Genomic DNA, 24,437 nt, shown 5'->3' with positions numbered 1-24,437 from the left:
AAAGTTCCTTCACACTCTTTCCTACTTAAATAGAAATCAAGGTTTCAAAACACACACAGAATTTAAATTTAAGATCCTCCTTGAAAGTTTCTTGTCTCAGCCATTAGGTAAGCTCTCACAGCCTTACCACAGATCACATGCCATAAAATTAAGCCTCATCACTGCAAGTGATATCCTCCAGTGATTCACAGCCTGATACCAGATTCCTGAGACTGGGTTCATGTTAAAAGATTAGTGCACGATTTAAAGGGAAAAGTGCAAGCTCTGTGTTAGAAAGCTCTAACTCAGACAGGCAAATCAAGATCTGCCATGTTTTCAGCACAGCATTCTAAGCAGTATGACCAATCATGAGAACAAAACCCACGAAAACCAAAAAACATCGTCATGCCTATTAACTCACACAGGCCTTTTTCCTAGACCTTTTGCAGCCCTTGCCCTAAAAGGGACTTAAGCAGTATTTACTACATCAGAACTCAACTAATTTTTGCAACTGGAATTTGGATACTAATATCAGTCCATAAAATTGCTCTATTTTATGATTGGTTCTGAAAGCTTAACCTGTCTCTGTCTAGAACCCAAGATAAACTAATGAAACAAAAGTGAGATTATTTAAAAAAAAAATTTCAAAAAACCACAAGAACCAGTTCCTATTGCTTCAGCACTTTGATACAAAGACTACAGTATATTTCAGTGTAACTTATACAGCAGTATTTAGAAGGCTTTAAGCACATGCATCTATTCAGCTAGTAGCACTATTACTACATGTGTTACTTTTAAAATAACATGAATGGCTTTAGGAAAGCTAATAAATCCGTATTTGGGGCTGGGGGAGGAAGGAAGAGAGGGAATAAAGAAGGAAGAGATTACTCTCAGGGTTATCTCACACCATTAAGTTCCTCAAGTATAAGCAGCTCATTCATTTCTTGAAGATGCACTGTCTTCCAACTACAACTGAGCTACATGTAGGTTACTTTGAGACTTATGTAGAAAAGTCTTTACCTTCTGTGAAGTAACACTGAAGTTGAGAGGAATCTCCAAAACAGTGCACAAATGAAAGAATGACGACATTTAATTGCATTGCAGTTCAGTTTGGGGTTTGTTTGGGTTTGGTTTTTTTTAATGATGCTAATAGTATCCCTGAAGGAGGTCAACTGAAAGTATTTCATGTAACTAGAAGAGAAAGACATATTTCATGTTAAAACATAGCAAAGTAGGGTAAATAATAATTTAAAGTGAAAAAGAAGCTCCTTGAAACGCAAATGAACACTAGCTTCTCCCCCCATCCAAATTAAAGGCCTAACATAGCCTAAAGCATTATGGTGTAAATCTATTACTATAGTGCACGTATGATGAATATTCCTCCCACCAAGTGTTGACATAAACTGTTCCGGTTTTACTATCAGATTTATTTTTTTTTAAACATGGAAGACTGTAGCAGCACAAAATGACACCACTGATACATCAGTTGTCTTGCTTTCGCTGCTTTTCAGCAATGCGTTTATTTTGATAAGGAAAATCCACACACATTAAAATCATTTTTATTTTTCTGCATTTTGACATGAAAAGTGAATGTCTTATGTTACAATTTTCTATAGGATGGGCACAAGTTTAGCAATTTGGATTACTCAAAAAAGCAGAGTAAAAGGAAAAAAACATTAATCTTAACAAAAAAAAAACCCACTATTGCTTTGCTACAAATTACTATGTTTGCCCCAAAGTTCACAGAAAATAAAGCTTCCCCATAGCTATAGTCTACACAGTAATTGTACCTAGAGTAAAAAGATACTATTAACTAATGTTCTCAGCTTTTTATAAGTAGCACTTTAAGTAGTATGATTTATTGCGATTTTGTACCAAGCAGTAAGACTGAACATCTGTATGCTGCAGATTTAAGCACACCAAAATGTATACATTCACTTTAAAAAATTGTTGCTTATCACTCTTCATTGGTAGTAGTGAAGTCAGCTGCCTGCTCAACTAAGTTACACAATACAGAGTGTTTCAGCATGCTTCCACTGAGAAAAATACTCAACTGCATGAAAGTAGTAAATCTCACCTTAGAAGATGAAACTGTAGGAGAAAATGCAGCAATGCCCTCTTCATACAAGAATAAAACTTCATTGGAATTTTCACGCTTTGAGAATACTTCTCTACATGAATATTCAAAGATAATCACATAAAGCTGTATTGGAAAGACCTCGCTTTTTAAAAAAGAGAAAAAGACCACCGCTAAAGCTGGAATTTAGACTACTTCAGATAACAACCTCGACCCAAAAAAGTATTTTAGTAGCAAATTATACTGATGCAATTTTTATTTTCCACGCATATTACTAATAAATAAGTTCCTCTAAGACATCTCTTGCCAATTAAATTTGTATTCAGCTCCTACAACACTGTAAGCACTAAAATGAAGGGATACATTTAAATGATGTTACACTTAAACGGAGTTACTAATATGATACTAAGACTCTTACAGAAATGCAAAGAGGTTTACAGTTACATTTACTAAAAAGTTACAGTAATCTACAGAAAAGGTTGTCGTTGTACTCTCCCTACATCCTAAGAGATCAAATTCAGTTACATTGTTACTAAAAAAACGCATACAAAAATGCATTTCCCTTTATCACCTGTGTTAAAATCCTCCTCCATAATAATCTATAGAGACAAAAGTACAACTTCTTTTCTGTACAAAGGAAAAGCTTTAAAAACACAGCTTCACATTTTACTACATTTTTGCCCTTCTCAGCTTCCAAGTTCTTGCAAAAACAAATATACAGTTTCTCAAAAATGAATTTAAAGGATGTCCACATTAAAAAAATAAAGCCTACAAAAAGTTCAAAGATCTAAAAAAATGTTACTCCTATGGCAAAGTGATCTCCTACTAGTCCAAAGTCCAGAAAGTTACCGATGTCCATTTAATATTATCTTGCTCCATTTATCCAATTTATTGGGTTCCAATCACATTATTTGTAAGAAGTCCTTGAGCCGATGAGAGGGCAGAAGAGTTCTCTACAATTAAAAACAGGAGATCAAATCAGGTGTGCCTTTCAGAAAGATACTCATTTGGCACCGCCCTGAGAGACAATATTCAGATATTTAGAGAAAGGATTTCCTTGATTAGTTTCCATAGACTGATAAACCAAAAACAAGAAGACTGAAACAACAACAAAGAGAAGAATTTTTATCCACAGGGGAATGGAGCGTTCTTTTTTTGTTGGTGGTTTCTCTGACTTGATGTCAGTTGAGGTACCATATTTTGGAGCATACTTAGAGAAACTTTCCTCCATTCTGAAGTCACTGTGCTCTATAGGCCGGCTAGCAGCTCCTTTGATTGGTCTACGGCAGCTAGCGCTGTGAATTAAAAAAAAAAAAGAAATTAAAATATTGCATATTTAAAAGAGCAATCTAAGGTATACAGGAAAATCTTAGTTGAATTAAGAACTAAAAATTATTTCTAGTGAATGCAGTACCTGAAATATCTGTCTCAAACACTAACATGGCTATCATTACTACTTTTAAAGTTAATTATTTAGTGTTCAAACAAACACCCCTTAAAAAAAACCTCAAATGCCACTTCACTTCACCCTATCCACATAATCAATGGGTCATAACTGGCAATAAAACTCAAGGAAGTGTCTCTCTCTGTCTGCATCTTTCATGATCACTTATGCAGCCCCACTGGGATTTGTAAACCTAAGATTGTCCTTGGCCATTAAAATATCTACTAATGGCTAAGCCAATACGCAGAGCCAGAAGACAAAGCAGTAAGGGTTAAGAAACCCAAGTACATTGCCAAGTCCTTATATACAAGGAGTAGACATGCATGATTTTTATTTTTATAAAGTGGCATAGATTTAACTAGACCGATAGACCTCAAAACAAAAGAGAACAAAGCTGAGTGGTGAGCAGATACACCACAGTAGTATCTGTGTACCGTATATTCTCCTTAAGGTAAGACTTTATGCAATTGCAGTTTAAATTGAAGCTATAATTAACATGTTGGAAACATGGGAGTTGATTTCACATCTTAACATAGGGAAACTTTTTCTCATATTCTCTAAACAGGACAACGTTTTGTTACTTGCTTAATTATCCAGAGGGTTGTTTCAATTTTTGTTTAAAACAAAAGTTGCAAATAAAAATGTAATAGCCATTCCTACATGGCATCCTTATTCATCCTAAGAGTAATCTTTGACTACAACAGGACTGCTACTCAAAGGAAAAAATAGGGTATTTGAAAACTATTTTTTGCTTTCAAAAAGAAAGCTCAAATCTATGCTGGGAGACCTTTCCTGAATTTAACAGCAGGCCTAAAGCAGTTGCATATAGCCAAAACCTTAAATATTGTTAGCCATTACCACAGACAAGCCCTTTCCATTTAACTTCCAGCGTCAGAAGTTCCAGTAATAATTCCTAACATAGTAGTATCCTGTCCTCCCACCAAGAAGAGACTGTTTTGGCTAACAAAACTATGTACATAGAACAGAAGAGCTAGGCGGGCATCTCAGCTGTCACTGAGCCAGAGTGCAAAAACTGTTCCTCAGAAATCTAGCAATATAATCAAAAGATACTTCTCAGCTTAAATAGGTTTACAAGCACTGAGAAACAAGCCCCCCTAAACCTTAGTAATACCTAATTCCTGTAGGTGTTGATACTTCATAAGGAAACATTTCCTTAAGAATATCCCTTTCTACTCTTCGTTCTTCTGTGTGAGTTCTCTCCAGCACCTAGGAAACCAAAAACAGTTATAGGCCTAGCAGACCACAAAACAAAAAGCTCCTGCATAGCTATCTCAGTGACCATAACCATATGCAATTTGTAAGAATGCATGAATCACCCAGTGACATTCAGGAAGTTTACTTCTTGGGTTTTAGAAGTTAATTTAACCTTTGTTAGTGGCAGCTGTCTGGTCACTTTTGGTGTCTTAAAGCATTCAGTGCTCTCCTCAGTTTCCTTTAAGATAAAGAATATGTTGTATAAATATAATACACCTGCTAGCCAATGATGTAGATGATCAAAAAAAAAAACTTAACCATCACCTCTATCATGGCTGTGTTGAGCAGATCACAGGACTGGTTGTGGCCAACATGATTAAAAAAGCATTGATGTGGGCAATCTGTCTCTTCTCGCTGTAATAAACAATGCCATAGTACAGCAGAATACTAACTGAAAAAAAACTTACGCAGTCTGAAATAGAATATCAAGTTCTCCCACAACCTTCCTTTTGACAACAAACTCTACATTGCAGTCACATTATAAACAAATAAAGCAGCCCATTTCATAAATGTCAGACCCACCGGTAGAGTAGGCTTCACAAGCGTTAATACAAGTTTTATCTACAGTAACTACATGAAGCAACGAACTCCATTTAAATTCAGCCAAGCATTATCTTGTAATGTAAACTTCCACAATATTACAGTACTACATCAATACATTACATATACTTGCAAGTGCTTTAGACAGTTTTCCAAGAGGAGGTATATAATTTTGACAGCTTGAATAGGTTAACAGTAAAACAATTATTTTCTTTCTTGATAACTGACAGGAATCTACACATGCTTTTTAAATTCAGGCTTTTGGTCTGAAGTAATCCTACTCTTTGATTCCCTAAATCAAGGCACATTGTGGTTTTTCAGGATAGGCTGATTTACAAGACCAAAGGTAGATAACCCGATTTTGCTCTGTCTTTGAGTTATTCAAAGAATTTAATAGAAAAAAAAAAAATCTATATTTTGTACAGAAGAACAGCAGCACAAGGGGAAACAACAAACCAAAACGTATTTGGCTTAGGGAGGAAAAAAAAAAGAAGGAGAAGCAGGATCTCCACACACACACACACTCAAAATCTGACAGGGGAAGATAAAAATAACTTTATATTCTCTCTTTTATGCTAGTCTATTTTGACTAGGGCCACCTGGGCAGTGACATCCTCCACCCCTTCTGTACTAACCAGTAAGCACATACACACAAGAATCTTGTTCACAGAGAGTAAGCAATAGCAATCTAAGTTTTAATTTATTTACTTCAGCTGCCATCAGTGGTTTCTTTGGTGTTCTTCTGGGCATGTCTGAGAGTTCACTGATTGACAGCGTAGGAGCTGCATGCTTGAAATTTCCAGGCACCCTATTGACAACCTGCCGAGATTCAAAATTGTTCAAACTCAGAATCAGCCAAAATACAAAATAAAAGGGAGAAGGGGGCAGAACCAAACAACAAAACCTTTATGTGCATTGCATATATGCATATTAGGAGTTAACTCAAGAAGGTTATGTAACAGATACTCTGAAATAAGCACAGAAAAACACATTGCTTATCATTCCAAGTAGTTTCTTTTAAGCCATTTAGAAACATAAAGGCTATTTAGTTCACAAGAAAAGCCAAACTTAAAAGCAGATATTCTGCATGTACTTACATAAATTAAGAAAAGATCTGAGCTTTTAAGTGGTTCTTCTCAACCCTCCTCCCCGAAAGACATTAGCTGGGACCATTAGGTGTCTACCTAGTCCCATCTCAAAGTGAACAGCATTAGATACTAACACAGATACTGAATATGTGGTTTCAAAGACTACTGAATAGAAGGTTGTTTTAAGGAAAGAAAGACTATCTGTTCAAAACAGAATGATTCTGTCAGTAAAGACATTACAGAAGAATACCACTTGCATGATTTATTAAACATATTTACTAAGCATATTTACTAGGGTCTCGTTGCTTGCAGTCAATATAGTTTCAGCTATGGGAGTACTCTCTGTTATTACAGCATCATCTACAGGCAACTGCGCTGTAGCTTCCACCTGTTTGTTTAAAACAAACAAAAGAAAACAATTGAATAAAATAGCCACTGGGACCCTAAGAGTGAGAAAAAAAGCTTGTCTATTATAATAAGCCTCTCATCACCCTTTTCCTTGGTGTTCTTCTTGACACTCTTGTAGACTCCCTAGAAAATGCCTGCAGAGGTCCACTTTTTGAAGATCCACTTGTCCAGACAGTCTCAGTAACTCCATCTTGAGAATAGGTCTATTCAAGCATCAAACACATGATCAAATACATGAAAGCCAGCTCTCAACATTGGATACTCACAACCAAAAGCCAGAATAGCATGCATACTCCAGCAGCAGTGTGTCTACAATCCGAAAAAAAGAAAACCAAACCAATTGCATCCCAATACATTCAATAATAAATAGCTAGCTAGATTAGTAGTGTTGACCACAATACTTACGTTAGAGGACATTATTTTTCAAATACAGAACTGACTAGATAATGTCCAACAATAAAAACTGATAATCTGTTCACTGCAATAGCGTGAAATCACTAATGCTAACAAGTAGTTACATCAAGTCATGGACAGCAGATATGCTAGCTTTCAGGCCCATTACATTACCTGCCTACACAAAAAAAATATTAGTCTATGAGCGTAAGCAGAAAGCATCACCTTGTTCTCTACCCAGATAGGGATCTATTCTCTCAAGCAGAGATGGGAATGGTTTAGGCACAGCCACCTACATTTCAACAGGAACGCATCTCCTGCCACAGCGGGCAGGGATGTTTTATAATCTTAGAAGTTTCCACATACAGAGATGAAACTCACACAGTTTTCACATAACAGTGCGTTTAAACGATCAAGCCGGACACAGATCTTTACAAATCTAAGTAACAATATGAAGTGCCAAACTTTTGTAGTCATTAACAAACACAGATCATTCCCTATAACTCATTGCATGTTTTATGCTTAAAGAAAAAATCCTCCTCAAAACTAATTCCAGATATCAACCTGGAGGGAAATGGAGATGAGGGCCTGCTTCTTCTAGATTATATACAAGATTTTCCTTTTTATTTAGTTGAGTTTAAAAATAAAAATTATTACTTTGTTAATACTGAAATCTTTGCACATTAACACCTCATGCATTGATGTATTACCAAGTTTTTGGAAGTTACACTCAGTGTGATGGAAGTTATACAGACTGGTGCAACTGTCAATTAAATAACTTCCCTGGAACAGTATTAGCCCCAAAACAGTATGTTAAGAGAGCAGGCTGGAAAGTATTTATTTATCGGGGGGGGGTGGGGGGGGGGGAGGGAGAAGTCTAACAATGCCCTTATCCTTTCCCTACTTGTATCTTCAAGTGAAAACATTTCACTCCAATGAAACTAGAAGCTGAGCAGCTTTATGATTCTTAACCTAAGTTCTGTATTACAGCTGCTACATACCCAGCAGAGGGAGCACAAGTGTTTCGCTTTACTCTAAAGTCACTGAAATACTTTCAAAACCAAATTATGTACATTTATGCACAGACCTAAAGTCCAAACAGATTCAGATGTTTCATATAGAATTGTAGTTTTCAGACTAAGTCTCCAATATTATTTTCAATTTAAACAGACTTCTGATGAAAGATCAGAACCAACCCCCCTTTATATATTCACCAGACACTGGCTTCTCTTCCCTGTTAAGAAAAGCTTAACCTGCAACCTTCAATTATGGCTCCCCACCTCACCCCCATACACTTTCTATTTGAGAGGTGTTTTTCTTTAGAAGCTTAGAGAAAAACCGTAATTTCAGAGTGGTTCCACTCAAACACATTCCACTCAAGAAAGCAGTAAGGCAATTCCCTCATCCTACTAATGGAGAGCTCCCCTACCCCAGGCTGTTTGACTAGGAACTAATTTTCTTCTAATGAACAGTTAGAAGTACTTTAGTAAATAACCGCCTCTCTCCTTAGTTCTTCAGATGCTTGTCAGTCATGTGTTTGAAGTACCAAGTTTCAAGTTTTTTCTTGCATGAAAAGTCTAGGAAAAAAAACCAGAATCTACTGCATAAGACCCATCCAGACTTCAGCAGAGCATATTCAACAGATGAAATTTTAAAAAAAAAAAAAAAAAAAAGAAATTGTTGTCTACAGTTATAGTTATCCTCACTGTCAATTGAGCAGGCCCTGTCTGCTTATCCCACAAATATCTGAACTAAAACTAAATAAACCCTATTAGAATGTAATACTCATTGTTTAGGTACACCAATACCCCGTATATAACCAGAGAAAGTTATAATGGTGTGGTACACGAGTACTATTCAGCCTCTGCTTTTAACTGTCATATTACTCACAAGCAATGAAGTTATAGATTATAAGTTTACCTCAGCTATCACTTACCAAGTTTTTTTATCAGGTGTATGCCACATGAAATTTTTATGCCAGAAGCTGCAATGCTGCATGTTTTATTTTTAAGAAGTCCAGCTATACAGGTAGACAAAAAAATGCAGGGAGGAGTAGGAGAACACAGCACATGCAGAACGTCACTATTCAAAGTCTCAAGGAGAGAGGCTAGTTCTATGCTGCTAAGGCTTCTTAACATTTAAGTTTTTTAGCCCGCCTCTTTCTGTCCAGTGCCACCTACTATGAGGTGTTAGGCTCAGTTTTGAACTCCAACTCTATATTCACATACCTCATTGGAAGGGGGCATTCAAATTAGGGTTTTCTTCCAACTTTTCCAGTTCACTATGAGGAGGCAATTAAGCACAAAGAGCTAAGCTCAAATTCATCTAGCCCTCCACTGCTAACTGACTGATAAGACCGATGAGCCTGCTCAAACTCCTCACCCAATTTCTTTTTTACCAGCCTGCTTAAAGAATATCTATTTGCCCTTTTTTCTTAAGAGAACAGCAACATCCCTCTGCACCAAATGACAATCCTTTCAGCTGTGTAGTCTGGACTAAGACTAGTGCTGGACAGGACCTAGAAGTGACTAACAAGTCTGCTCACACCACACTACCAACCAATTCAGCCCCACCACCCTTCAGAGCATCATAATTTTCGAGCCAATGCCACACAGTGCATGACAGTTAACATAGAAGACTAGGAAGCTTTGTTTGTTGATAGCTCTATTACACTGAGGATGGCAGGGATTTCTGGGTGAATAGCAATTTAGAAAAAAGTAATCCTTTAAAACACAAGAACCTCAAGATTTAGATTCCCATTATAAAGACCACCATGAACATAAGTTGCCTGAATAAATTAAGGAATATTTTGTGTGTTGAACTATGTGGGCGTTTTGATTTGTAGAATTGAAATCTGTTCAGCTTGTACCCTAAAAATCCAATTAAAAATAAGCAGAACTAGTTATGGATCTCCATAACTGTGTTGTATTACCCAAGCTCACATAGCAGTGTGTTACCTGCTTTAAGAGACATCCATAGCAAAAGCATATTTATACATACTTCCTAGTTAGATAGTGTGTATGTATCTGGCATTTACCATACTATAAAGCAGTAAGAAAAGTCACTAATCTACTAAAATACATCAAGCTATTAACAGGTCAGATTTTGAGTCCCTGAATGTTTTCTATACAAGTCCTTTACTGTACACGACTCCACTACTTATTGGTCAGATGAATAACACTGTAAAGATCCTAAATAACCTACGCTGGGCAACAGGGTATTTACTGACACTGTCACATCACAAGGACAGATCAACTACCGAATCCAGTATTCAGCCAGCAGTTTGAAAACCTGAGGTGCGTCTGTAAAATCCCTCTTTCACCAAGACAACAGAACTAATATTATTTATAAGTAAAGGACAAGTAGTACGTACAGCGAGATTTAAACTTGTTATTTATTATTTTTCTTCTTAGGAGAAGCTTTCCAACAAATTACTGTCTAGTACTGCTGCTACAAGCATAGTTGAGGAAAAAATATTATATAGATAGCTAGTGCATGTGTGTACACACATACACACACTTCTGTATGTATAAATATAGGCATATACAGAAGTACATTACTTCATGTATTATATTTAAATCACAGTCATTAAACAGGTGTATTTAAAATGCATACATATATCTATAGATACCAAATCAGATAGATAGAAAAATGCTGTATGTATATGTATTTAAAAACATTTCTAAAAAAAACAAACACAAACCAAAACAAAACCCAACCTTTTTCCAAACTTTTTTTTTTGAGAAACTGCTTCTTTTATGGAATTAAGTTGTTTACAAACATCCAACAGGATGACATCAGCCCGTCTGACTTAAAAATCTGTCAGGTTTCCAAAACTAAACATGTTAAGATTACCTATTATTTTTCTCTAAGAGGTGCTACAGCAGCTGGCAAGTCAGACAAACAGCTTTTAGCAGACCATAATTTTGAATGTTATCAGACAGGCTAAAAACAGTAGCTCCAGTTAATTCACAAGATTTTCATGCTGTATTAGAACAGGCTTTCTGAAAGAACTTTTAAAAAACAGCATAGCCCACTTAGTCAAATGTGGTTATGTTAAAAATGGTAAGGTGTTTAATGAGCACATCACCTGCAGTTAGCAGCCATTCCAGATGCCACTAAATTAAACATACCTGGTTGTGTTCAACAACTCTTCTCTGTTTGAGTGCTACTGGAGTCTTCGTCCTGGCTTTCAATGGTTCTCTCTTCTCAAGCCGCAGCTCAGTCTTCGGATCTGTAACCGGTTTTAATATAACTAGTTTCTATAATACTACTGGTTGTTGTACCAGTTTAATTGTATTCTAATAAAAATTCACTTTAAGAGGCAACATAATTGTTATGAGTTACCATTTCCTTAAAGAGGTGTGAGATAAAGTATGTTTCTCCATTGAATGTAGAAGAACAAAGACTTTTGAAGAATAACCTGAAAAATTATTTTAAAACACTGACTCAAGTATTTCAGTTTTGTCCTAAAAATCCTACATTTCAGATAAGCTTTAACCAATCCTGCAGTTCCATTTAGAAACTGGTATCAAGTTGCAATTACTTTAACCAAAGTACCATTATACTATTGATTGTAGTAAGGGTATTAAAGCTTTTCAACATTGTTTAGGCTGTTTCCTCATTAAAATAAGTCCTTTTATATAAAGCTCCTTTTTGATGCAGAAGAAGGGTGAGCGGTTAGCAGTCATCTTACCAGTAAGAAGATTTATTATTTCCACCCCCTTTCTAAAATTCTAATAGCATTACACCAACATATTCAAAGTTTATTTATAGAAAACTTTTTTTTTTTGGGGGGGTGGGGTGGGGGTGTTCGTTTGGTTTTTTCCCCCCAGTGTTTGAACAGTTTGGTAAGTAGATTAAGCATATGTAAGTATAAGGAGATAGCTGTCAGTTGTGACTAGGCTCTTGGCTGTCCTAAAAATTTCAGAATTTTAGAACCACTCCCAAAACCAAACCACACAAAATAAGCATCTTCTAACATTCCATTCAGAACACTCTTTAAAGCCTACACTGTTTTTACTTTTTGTAAGATGTATGATGATGTGTTTTAGGTTCCACTTCCCCCACTCCTATACTTTTTTGACATAAATGTGATATTAAAACTGCAAAAACCACACTCAAGACCAATCAATCAACCCACCCCAAACTAAGTCCATAAGGAATAGAGCATAAGAGGGATTGAGTCATACACGAGAGACATTAAACAACATTAGAAGTACAGAAGTTTAATAAATAAGCAGTTATACACGATCCCATAGTAAAGATAACTACTGTAAGCACCGTAAGACAAAACTGCACTTGCACTTAAAGATGAAGTGCAGAGAACACTGGAACACTTCATACGCAGTCCTCCTATCTATCAAATTTACAGGCTCCAATCTGGGGAAAATGGACAAAAGGGAACAGTTCAGTAGCAAAAAGTTTCCTTTCCCAGAACAGGCACTGTGCTAGTACTGCGTGATCAAGTACATGACTCACATGGTCTACAGCAGTATCTTAAAGCCTCACCTAACAGCAAAATCATGCCCTCTTTAGATATTTCTTCTACTGCAACTATTACTGATGTATAATTTTAATAGTTCACATGCAAGTTCCACTTAAATCTTACCTTCTTCATTGTCACTGTACTGGTCAGAATCATTATTTCCATTCTGTCTGGTGTTGTCAGCAGTTGAAGAAAGCGCTGGGAGAGGCACAGGTGCCTTCAGTTCTGGACCTTGCTCCATCAGTTTCAACAGTTTTTTCTCATAAAGTTTCCTAGTAGTAGCTATAACAAGGAAGGATACATGCTAAAGATACAGTTTTCATCTTTCCTGACTTGACTACTAGAGCTTGGCTGTTATATATTCCTTGGGAATCTCTGAACGCATGTTTTTTATTTTTAATCTGTCTGTATGGCCCAAAGCATACACCTCTAGGTATGTAACTCTGACTTCTAACTTCTTGGTTTAAGAGAATTCTTAAGACAAACTTAGACCCATTAGTACACTGAAAGTTAACAGCTAACAGAAAATACTATGCATAAGACTTTGAATACACACAGGACTCCAGGCTCCACCACCAACGCTTCCATCCACCCAGGATTTCAAGAACATTCCACAGAAGGCTCAGCACACTACAGGCAACCTTTTTTTTTTTTTTTAAAGTTGTGAAATCAAAGTCCCTTTCCATTAGGCTAGTGCACAATCTGAAAGGCAAGGAGCTTTGATCCCACATCACATATGAGTGCCCAAGGCAGGAGATTAAGCTGGAGTCAGAACTTCTCCTGACGTAGGTTAGCATGCAGAACAGAATGCTAGGTTTAAGGGGCCAGAAAAAAATTTAGCAAAGGAAAACATTACTGCACAATGCAGTGAGTAGGAAATGCTCTAGGGAAGGGGAAGTTCCATGTTCTCATTCTGCTCTCAAAGCTATTAGCTTATTACGTAAGATGTATTTTCTCTTTAAGCAGGCCCCAAATCTCAACCTCTGTATCAGAAGACCTAATTACTCCAGCACTGAACTTTAACAGTTACACAGCTTCAGAACAGAAGTTGGAACATCTCCAGCTGGCCTAGAACACAAGAGGAACAAACTGTGGACTTGTCTACACCGCAATGCTTAAAGTCTTCTCAATGTAAATAGTTCAATGAAAACATCTTAAGTAGGAAATAGGATTGTAAAGTATTTGTACGTAACTTAACAAGCAACTGTACCAGAGAAGCTCAGAGTACTCAGAACTGAGGTTTAGTGAGAAATATATTGAATGGATGAATATTTGCTAGTTGAGTTCACCTACCTACAATCGGGCCAGGATTTAGTCCATACTTCACAAGTTGCTCTTGAAGATCTTCATTACTCATCTCGGTTACATCTAGGTCATCCTTCTCCTCTGGCCTGGGTTTGTCAGTTTTCTTCGTGGCTTTCTGTGAGTGTGCGAGGGAGAAACAAGAGACAGAGCGTTTCCAGTTAATACAGAACACATCTTTTTCTTCTAAGGGAACAGGAAGATATGAGAGTCCTAAACGTACAAAACAAAAAAAGTAATTATATTCCTCCCATCCCTCCCACAGTAAAGCCTGTGTGAAACACTTCAAACATTTACACTTACTAAACAAACATGCACAAGTTTCCTACTTACAAGGAAATACCCATTACAAGCCTCCTCTATATTAAAAAAAAAAAGAAATCTTGCTCATTATTCTGATCCTGTGTTTTAATTTGAAGTTCAGGTATACAACAGGAGAGGATTTCTTTCCTATGACTGGAGAGGTAAGCTTCTAGCTGTTTCACCATCACTAGTCTAAGCTACAAATACATATGTTCCACTGGCATTTCTTCACATTATTCTTCTACCTAGTAGATCAATACTTCTTCCTCTAATGATATGGAACAAGTTCTTCAGTACCCACACCCTCTGAACCAAGTTCCCCAAATCCCCATTCCCACTTATCCTGGTATCCTCTTAGATTAAATGATGTTACAAAGCAAGTGCAGGAAAGGCAAAACCAGAAACACACTTACATTTTCAAAATCCTGCCTCTCTGCTCAGGCCGCTGCTACTGTAGCTCTAACAAATCCTAAACCCAACTCTGGCAACACTACATGAACAGTTGGCAACACACCACCACCACCACGTACAGATGGTTATCAAAATAATCTGCCAAGATGCTATTCCTAAATTAGCAGTTTCCGCTATATCCAAACAGAGTGATCATAACATTTGTTCAACTTGGGAAGCCTTTGTTACTACAATAGACATTTCAAGCTCCAAGCTCTGCAAGAAAGCGAGGAGGTAAGACTGAAAAAAATATGCTTAGAATCTGCTTGCTCTCAACTAAGATCGATCTTGATACTGCTTTGAAAAAAGTCATATTTGTACCTCAAAGTTGTAGGATATAGACAGATACAACTTCTACACTTAACATTGTTTCTCAACTTGGTTGCCCAGAGGGCCTATCTGGATTTTCTTGTACTTACCAAAGACTGAAATTCCAAACACAAGTATGTTATAATACACAGTCACAATTAACAGTGTTTTTCTTGTTGTCTTCAGTAAGATAGCACTAAAAGACTATAAGATGACTGACATGAGTCAACAGTATCTAGCTAGCCATTAATGCCAGTTCAATATTGGTTTGCATGCAAGTTTGGTTTTGCCTCAAGTGTCTTGATATTTAAAAGCTACAGAGGGACTATATGAGTATTTCTCAAATATAACTGACTCCCTAATTAAATCAGATTTTCCTCTAACTTCTGGACTGTGAAAAACCCAGCATGAAGAACTTAAAATCAGCTGTTGAAAAGCAACAGAATCTCCAAGAACTCATGCTATTCCTTAATTCTAAGAAATAGACTCCAGGCAGTCTGAAGAAAGGATCACTAAAGTGGCAGACTTGACACTTGACACAAATCATGACAGATTTACTACTCACTTTATCAATCACTCCATTCCTTTATCATATAAAAATCTAACTAGTTTTTGAAGTAACTGAGCCTACTTATCTAGTACACAAAAAACAACCAACCTGCAGCTATAGGAGACTCGTATTTACTTCTGAATGTGTTGGTCATAACACTATTTCAAGTTAAGTATCACATGAACAAGAACTTCACATTCAGTGCATTTTTTTCTGGACTACTGAACTGTCCGAGCAGTGGAAAAGAGTTCCAAAACACTACTGACAGCTCTGGTGTTTGCACACATCACCAAGCACATTAACTAAGATGCTACTTCCATGTTTCAGAAGAAAACAACTACCATGGTGCAGGAAATCAACATTCCAATGGCACTTTAAAGAAACTGGAAACTTAATTTAACATATCTCTGCCTTTGTATCACTCAGAGGCCACAGAAGAGACTATAACAATATACACAAGAAGAACTACTCAGCATTCTACTAGACATTTCACCGAAATCTTAGCTACCAGAAATCTAACTGCAACTAATGAGTAAGCTCAAATATCTCATAGTATCTTTAGTATTTTTTTTTCCTTCCAAGTACCATTTCCTGCAGTATTACCACACATTGAGACCATTAGAATGGTCAGTTTCAGCAGAGAAAAAGGGTAGAGAGGGGATGAAAAGTCGAAGGTAATCTGTGTTCTTCAATAATACGGCCAGATGTGTTGATTACCTTGTGTTCTGTGAGGTCTTCAACTTTTACTTTTGAATACCTATTCTCCTTAAAGCAGAAGCAAATGACTTTACTTGTACACGTAGAAAGCTGCCATTTTACCATTCACTGGACCATAAGATCAGTCCCTCAAAGCATAAGGCAGGAAAGAAGAATTTCTCTCATACCTTGGCTGTGGTATGACAGCACTAACCTCAGCAACAACATTAGCTTTAATTACCACTACTATTATAGTATAAAGCACCAGTATACTTTCTGTGTATCATCACAACTTATCTATGGGACTACCCTGTGAGACAGATCAAAAGAGCTAGCTTTAAAATTTATCATTGCAAATTAAAACAAAAAAAACCACACCCACATTTCCTGGTCTGATGACCATTAGTAAAATTAAAGTTGTCTTACTGTGGTGCAGAGGTGAAGTGCTTAAAATAAAATTGTGGCGAACTCCAGGATTTGCTGGAGTAAGGCAGTGCAGCCGACTGCTTTGCATATAATGTAAATATTCTCGCAATGCTACACCCAGACCAATAAATCCTTATCTGAAGATCTTCTAATTCCATCCAGAGCTAGCAGCATTAAAAAAAAATATTTCTAGTCATTGCCATTTTCTAGAAAACAGAAGATGGAAGAGGATTTGCATACTTCACTTCAGAGAGAGTTGTTCACACCAGAGTGTGTGACAGATACTACCAATTTGGTAGCGGTATCTGTCAGACTCCCTTTCAGATTAACTAGAAAGCAACCCTTCAAACAAGTACTGAAGTGAATTATAAGCATGGGGGTCCCACACAGCATTCTCAGTTCTAGGGCCACAGGAAAACAACAGCGCAAGAGAAGTTCATCTTCTCAGTGTGTCATCTCTCCACAGCAAAAAGCTTTCACCTTCTTTCACTAATGAGAGGAGCAGAAAATGCAAGTGATGAGAATTCAGACCTGGAAGCTATCCCTTACCTCATCTTTGGCATTCTTGCTGAATAGAAATCCAACAGCCACAGACCAGTTTACCAGACAAACTTTACGGCCACCTTTACTAGTTCTAGCACTACTCAACCAAACACAAGCATAAGTAACATCTTAAATAACAACAGACAACTATGGGACATCACCAAAAGAAGCATTTTCAAATCCCAAGTTAAATGGCACCTACATTAGGATATTCAAGGCCTTTAATCCCAAACAGGTGCAGCTTCATCACTAGAAGCAGAAAGGCTCAGGCCTTCTTTACTATTTCTCTGAATGAGGTTAAGACAGGCTAAGAAAGCCCAAATCACGCCAACAGAATGCTCTTTAATTCTCCAGTTTGTACAGTGTCCTCCCTGGTAACAAATAACCATATTTCTCTTAGGGGAGGGGAAGATAAAGAAACGCACATGCCAAGTCTCAATAATAGACTTACACTGTGAAATACAGAGGTCTCTATTCCCCTTGCACTTTTTATTCTATCATACACAAACATTTCCTGCAGTAGAATTTTTTTTTTTTTTTGAAAACCAAGTCCTACTGAACTTTTTAACCTCAAACGCCTCAAGACAATATTTACCAAAAGCTACAGGACAGACAAAATAAACAATGGAAAGGAAATTACGCAGCAGTAATTCAAAGATACTGATACACTCAACTTCAAGAATTCTCTACCTTTTAACCTTAGTTAGTAAGTGCCAGACTTAGAATTTCCAAGCCTATGTACAGTAACAGTCCTAAATTATAAGATTAGGGCTTACTTAACCCTTCCACCCCTCCTTCCCCTAGACACTAAATTCCATGTTACTCAGTGAAGGGAATGTACCCACTCTGAAAACAGATGAATGCTGCATAATGTAGAGTTGCTTCCAGAGAACCTAAGTGAAAGAGTAAAAATTCACAACAGAAAACAAATCAAGAAGCCAAACTAACAGATGGCCTCATGGCTCAATCAACTGAATGCTGACCTGGAGATCTGGCTTGTGTATGTGCCCCTGCTGAACAACTGACATGCACTGCTAGACAAAAATTACTTCAACAGGATTATTTTATTTAAATATAACCGCAGTTATTACACCAGCACTCTAACAAGCATGTCTCCCTAGTTCATGAGTCTAGAACTGTAGAAAGTCTGAAAGTGCAAAACAGCATGGCAGGGTCTCTCACTGCAGCAGGAATTACTCAGTCACCTCACCCCTACTGTCCACAGCTGTCACTCAGACAGCAGATGAGTACATTTAAAAGGCCACAAAGGTGTTAATCTGTATTCTGGGCCACATTTGTACAGCACATCATAATTAAGAGATACAGCCACACAGGAAAACACTGAATTCCTTCACCAGGTAGCATATATGCTTTACATTCTCTCATCTATCCAGGTGTGCAGTTTCACCTTCCACACTCCTAATCTTCATAAACTACTAGTTTTACTATTACCTTTCCTTTTCCAATAGGAAGGGGTTGAAACCATACAGTTACCTCAACTACAGACATTATCACTACCACACCATTCTGACCATAAAGAGCTGAAGCTAGCTCTTAATTTACTTGGCTACTTGATTAAAACAAAAAAAAAAAAACATCTTTACCTGATAGGTCTTTTCTATAACCTTTCAAACAGGCCCTTCAGGTCCAGATGCTCTCATCATACCTTCATTAACAGAAATGAGGAGACATCTGATTGATCTTTTTCAAATCACCACTTTAAAAGTCAAATATCACTCACTGTTTTAGAAGAGATTCTTCCAGGACATGAAATGCACCAATAACCTAAGTCATAAAAACCTACACATTCTGAGCTCTGAACAGCTCCTGTTTGGCAACAGTGTCAAGATGATATTTTTGGTATTTGCTTTAAAACAATGCTCCTAAAGAGGCAAAAATGCCATTTCATACTTATTTTTCCTTTGAGCTATCTGTCCTGATATTCAGCCCATAACTAACCAGGACCAGGAGCATCCAGATGCAGATGGTTCCCCCTGCAGCAAAAAGGTGTCTCACATACCAGCCACTGTCCTCACATACCACTATGCTAAATAGGCTTAGAAAAAAAGTTGCTCAAAGCTTTTCCTCTCCTGGTAAAAGTATATAGCCAAAGTGAGCCATCCCCGCACAAAAAAAAAAAACCCCACACACCACCAAACAGAGAGAGAAGTATTACAGCAAGAAAATTGGCCATATTCAAAATTATACTTTCAAATATTTCACAGAAAAGCTCTTTTTTAAAAAAAATATCTGGACTAACATTTAATCTTACTTTGATTTAGTGAATTTTATGTATTTGACCGCATTTGAAGTCATCTTCTACAAAGCAGACTGCACTCTATGCAATAGGAGGGGGTTTTGCTGCATCACATTACAAAGCATAAAAACGCTGTCTGAGTTTCACCAAGGGGAAGTAAGATCTTACGACAGTAAAATAGTTTAATTTTTAACTTTAGGTGCCAAAAAAATGCTAACTGCCTAAAGAGTTTGCTGTTCCAAAGCATGATGGTTTCAGAGCCTGAAAACAATGCGGTCAGAACAAAGTCCCTATAAGTTCTGATCTGCTCATACATGCATGTTAATCATCTGTATGTTCACTACTGTATCAGAATAAGAAACAGGTCAAAATAAACCCACATGAATATCAATGAAACAACAGCAGCATCACTATGGATGCATGACATTTGTCTCACTATACATCAAATTTACATCATTAGCATATTAAGGTTTTTATTTGTTCTGAGAGATGTATAGGTTGGATGTAGTATTGATAGAGCTGTGCTGGAAGAGTGATGGATTTAAAAGACATAATTTGTAGCAGAATTAAAAATATGGGCTTTTGTCTCATTGCTGCACAGCTTTTATGGTAGAAAATCTGCACCTAAACGCATTACCAAGTGCCCCAAACTTGGAAAAAAGAACACTAAAGTGACAGTGTAGACAGTTTAAAATTACTAATGACTACAGCAATGTCAAAACATTAATTGTCAGTATCAAAAGACCTGGTTTAGCTTTACTGTCTTTTCAATGACTGCGACATGGATATTCAGAGTATACTCCTTTGAACTTGTTTCTCATACCCATTTTAAGAAAAACACTGCTCTCCCTCCCCTTCAGCATCCATAAGTCGGCTGACAGATCAAGTAAGGTATTGATTCAAACATAACAGGAGAACCTGCTACTTCCCTCTCAGATCGAGCCCCCCAACACACAGAGGGTGCCGGCAGCCCAGCCCCTCACCCCGGCAGCAGGGCCCTACCCGCTCTCCCACGCTGCTCTGAGCCCTGACCGCCTCTAGACAGGCACAAGCACTGTCACTCCAACTGGCTGCAGGCTCAGAGAGGGTTGTGACTCTTTGCACTTACTACAGGGAAGTGTGAGCGGACCCAGAGAGGGATGGGGGAAGGCTCAGTGACCAGTAAATCCCTACAGTGACTGACAAGTCAGGACCACCTTTACTCAGGCCAACATGGTATCCCGATTACAGTCAACCTTTCACACTAAAAGCCATATTAAACAATGCATTTTGTACAGCTTTGATAGCCTATGCCCATAAAGTAAGGACAGACTGCTTTTTCTCTGTGATCCAATCCTTTCCGAGGACTTGAGCAACTGAGATGATTGCTCACTCAGGACATTTGGACTTCAGCAGGCAGGCACACAAAAAGTTAAGCACTCACAACTGTTGTGTTGGTATTACTACTGAATAAGCACAAACTTAAGAAGAAAGAGATTACATCTCTCACTTGTGTTGCTCTTTTCTACTCAAAAATACCCATTTCTTTGCTCCAAGAGTGATTCTGGCCCTTTTCTACCTCTCCCTCTATGCGTCCAGCATTCATTCATTCATTCATCCCAGCAGTGGGAGTGAGTCTTCATTCCCCAAAAAACGCGGTGGGTTTGTTTTTTTTTTTTTTAAATGAGCATATATTGAGCTATATCCAAAGAAATACCAAAAAATAGCACAGTGGGACAGAAGCCTCCAAAATGCAAATCTATGTAAATGCTCTTTAAAATGTTTTTACAAGTTAATACTAGCCTTGACTGAGTCATCTGGATTGAAGAGACTTTTTGCAATTTTCAAGTTAAGCAGTATTCAAATTTTTAGTGTGATACAGGAAACACAGAATAGAGCAGTCCAAATTTTTTAATTCCATAGAAGGTACCTTTGTAATATAGCAAAGCATTTTGGTGTTCTAGAAACATTAAGTAGTTGATTGCCTAAAAGTTTGAAAAAACTGGTTTACATCCCCCCCCAACGTACACAAACCAATACTACAATTTCTAGGACCTGTAATATACATAAAACCAGAACTAATAAAGCATTGCAATTTTGTTACTCAGATCTCCACCTAACAACAGAAGCGAGCCATGTTATTATACCAGTACATGTTATAAAGTACTTTTATGCACCCAATGCAAATTGTCTTCTGGTCCTTTTAAACATGCACATAAAAGAAATACTTAAGGTAAAATAATGAAGTTACACAGAGCAGTAAAAGACAGAGGTTGCTGAATCCACCTTTGTTTCCAGAGCCTACAAAGTGACTTACAGGAAATATGGGATTCCTTTATTTTATTACTCCTTTCCGTAATGCCTTGCAGTCCCAGCTTCCTCCCTTTGCCCCTTATTTCTAGTTTCTTCTCTTTCAGAGGTTTGAGTGCTTTCCCTCCTGTCCTCTCTTAATCTTACCAAGATATTTTGCTTTGTTTCCATACCAGAATCCCACTCCCCTGGATGTCGGACTTCCTTCACTCTGCCTCTCCCTTCCCAGTGTTTTGGGGGCAAGTCACTCTGGAGACCTGTGCGTTACTCTCTTGGAAGGAGAGCAGATCAGAAAAGCGCCTTTATGCCACAAGGCATTAACAGGGACAACAGGTACTCAAGCTACAAGCAGCTTCAGAACTACCCAAGCTGTACTAAGCAGACAACAAACACACATCAACCGAGCTTTTTTTTTTTTTTTTTTGGGGGGGGGAGGGGGGGACGGGGGGACGGAGCAGGAAAGCACGATGGACGCAAATCCAAGCAACTATCACTAGAATATTCGCTGAAGTTTTGGAAGTTATGATGATACATTGCTCTGATATTAACACACAAGACTAGCAGAAATAGCACAGAGCCTTTCAGACATTGTTAACAAAAACGTAAGTGTACCACCCATTCTGTAAACATCAAAAAAGTCACTCATAATTGTTTAAGCTTAAGCACTGGGAAGGGAAGGGAAAAATCAGATCTAGGAACTTCAGCAGTTATGAAACTTTCCTTCTCCTACAAGCGTGAAACATGATTCAGATTCAAGCTCATCCTATTTTATTCAAAAGCACTCTACCGGTGCTACAGGCAGACCAACATAAGTCAGAGAAGTAAGTGTCTAGTTCACTGTAAAGTTTCTGCAGCAAATGCCCGTTAAGTATTTGAATTAGACAGATGTTAAAAAGAGGTAAATAATTTGGTTAGAAATCTCTTCCTCTTTTAGTTGCAGTTTTCAGTTTTTTAATTCAAGAACTGTTTGTTGGTTTTTTTTAAAGATTAAAGTATGAAAGACCTTCAAAGGAGTCCGTTTCTCTGCACTCTCTTTACAAATGAGCTTTGAAAGATAGCACTTCAGATACTATCATTAAATACTTGTAATATCACACACATTACAACTCCAGTAGCTGGCGATCATTACACAAACCTGTACGTGAGTCCAGACAGCTTAGAATTATGAATGAAAAGATTGCTTTCTCAATATATGCAAATTTACAAACCACTTATTAAAAATTAAAAAGGAAACCACATTTTCCAAAAGGAAAAAATTCCAAGTAACATCAGCTCCCCCGCTCTTTCCTTACATGATAAAAGAAAGTATGTCTAAGAAAGTAAGTAACAGTGGACCAACTGAACATGCAGCAGAGGCACTCTGCTATAAAACATATGCTTAGAGGTATGAGAGAGACAGCTACATTAAGCAGACCCTCTTTACACTAAACAGTCCATTTCATTAAACAAAACAAACACGCTGTTCCTTCATAGCTTCACCCTTTCATCTGGAGGCATTTACACCGAGTACCGCTGCTTCAGTACAACTGAGACAGCTGACGGGAGTTTTCTTTCCAAAGTTGCAGCCCCGTGCAGAGTTTCTCTTGCTTTATTCCTCCAACACCTAAGTATTTTACTTATGAAACCGCCCGCCAAATCAAAGTAACGGCTTCCCAACTTACAGTCGGGGGGGGGGGGGGGGAAGAGGAGGGACTGCCGTATCTCACGCTCCACGCGCGATCGCGCTGCCCCTCCCCGGCTGGAGGGGCCCCCCCGCCCGCCGCGCCCCGCGGCCGAGCCGCTCCGGAGCCGCCGCCACCGAGAAGCGCACACGCGGGACGCGACCTGGAGGCGAAGCCGGCGGCTGCCCAGCACCGACCGGGCGGGACCCAGTTCGCCTCCCAGGGCGGACGCCTGGCAGCGCGCCCCTGCCCCTCTGCCCCAGGGACCGTCCCTGCCGGGTATGATCGCGCTCTCAGCCGAGCCGGGCCGCGCCTCAAGTAAGGCGAGGCGGAGCCGTCCCCGGCCCCAGGCGGGAGGACGTGCGGGGAGCCGCGGCGCCTCACGCCACTCTCCGAGCCGCGGCCGGCGGGCGGGAGCGGACGGACCCATTCGGGCGGGAAAGCGGGCCCGAGGCCGCCGGGAAGCCGAGGGAGGGCGGGCGGGAGCCAGGATCTTGGCGCGGGAGAGGCGCGGCGGTACTCACCCGCCCGGCGGCAGCGCCGCGGTTCCTGGCGCCGAGAGGCGTGGGCTCCCGTTCCTCGTCGCTGGAGAAGTCGGGCTGCGCGGCGGCGGCGGCGGGCGGGTTGCGGGCGGTGAGGTGCTGCAGGTAGAGCTGCACATACACGTCCTTGCGCTGCTCGCCGCCCGGCAGGCTCACATTGTTCGCGATCAGCTCGCTCTTCAGCTTCTCCTTGGTCAGCACCGACGGATCCGCCAGGAACTCGGGCATCGCCGCCGGCCGCCGCCGCCGCCCTCCCGGGAGAGGCACCAACAAAGCGCGGGGAGAAGGGGCGGGGGGGAGGAGGAGGAGGAGGAGGACTCGCCTGCCCCACACCAGGGACCCAGCTCCACAGCGGGCGGGCGCGCACACGGAGCGCTTCTCTCAGCCAGCAATAAACCGCGCCCCGATTGGCGGAGA

The 24,437-nt window shown here is 39.0% G+C and overlaps 1 protein-coding gene across 7 annotated transcripts; it reads right to left on the bottom strand.

Moving 5' to 3' along the window:
* Positions 1–1,522: 1,522 nt before the first annotated feature.
* Positions 1,523–24,424, bottom strand: TMPO (thymopoietin). Of its 7 annotated transcripts, XM_075151794.1 has the most exons (11): positions 24,003–24,424; positions 13,986–14,112; positions 12,816–12,974; positions 11,338–11,438; positions 6,895–7,014; positions 6,696–6,791; positions 6,024–6,134; positions 5,040–5,129; positions 4,888–4,953; positions 4,633–4,727; positions 1,523–3,351 (listed from the first exon to the last, which is right to left on the bottom strand). In XM_075151794.1, the coding sequence occupies exons 1-11, from the start codon at positions 24,246–24,248 to the stop codon at positions 3,060–3,062; spliced, it is 1,503 nt and encodes a 500-aa protein (XP_075007895.1). In that variant the 5' UTR covers positions 24,249–24,424; the 3' UTR covers positions 1,523–3,059. The 7 variants fall into 7 exon arrangements, with proteins under 7 accessions (XP_075007895.1, XP_075007903.1, XP_075007913.1 ...); XM_075151802.1 differs by lacking the exon at positions 4,888–4,953; XM_075151812.1 differs by lacking the exon at positions 6,895–7,014.
* Between the last annotated feature and the right edge of the window lie 13 nt (positions 24,425–24,437).

The sequence above is a fragment of the Calonectris borealis genome, chromosome 1 (genome assembly GCF_964195595.1).
Source record: "Calonectris borealis chromosome 1, bCalBor7.hap1.2, whole genome shotgun sequence".
Classification (NCBI taxonomy): domain Eukaryota; kingdom Metazoa; phylum Chordata; class Aves; order Procellariiformes; family Procellariidae; genus Calonectris; species Calonectris borealis.
Note: the sequence above shows the minus strand (reverse complement) of the source record. Positions and strands in the feature narration are given on the sequence as shown.

What these genes read in the sequence shown, in the direction of transcription:
- TMPO (XM_075151794.1), bottom strand. Translation starts at nt 24,248, where the DNA reads ATGCCCGAGTTCCTGGCGGATCCGTCGGTGCTGACCAAGGAGAAGCTG. An exon ending in GCGGCGCTGCCGCCGGGCGG is followed by an intron (nt 14,113 to 24,002) that starts GTGAGTACCGCC and finishes GCACACTCACAG; the next exon opens with AAAGCCACGAAGAAAACTGA. An exon ending in GAGTTGTTGAACACAACCAG is followed by an intron (nt 7,015 to 11,337) that starts GTATGTTTAATT and finishes ATGCTTGAATAG; the next exon opens with ACCTATTCTCAAGATGGAGT.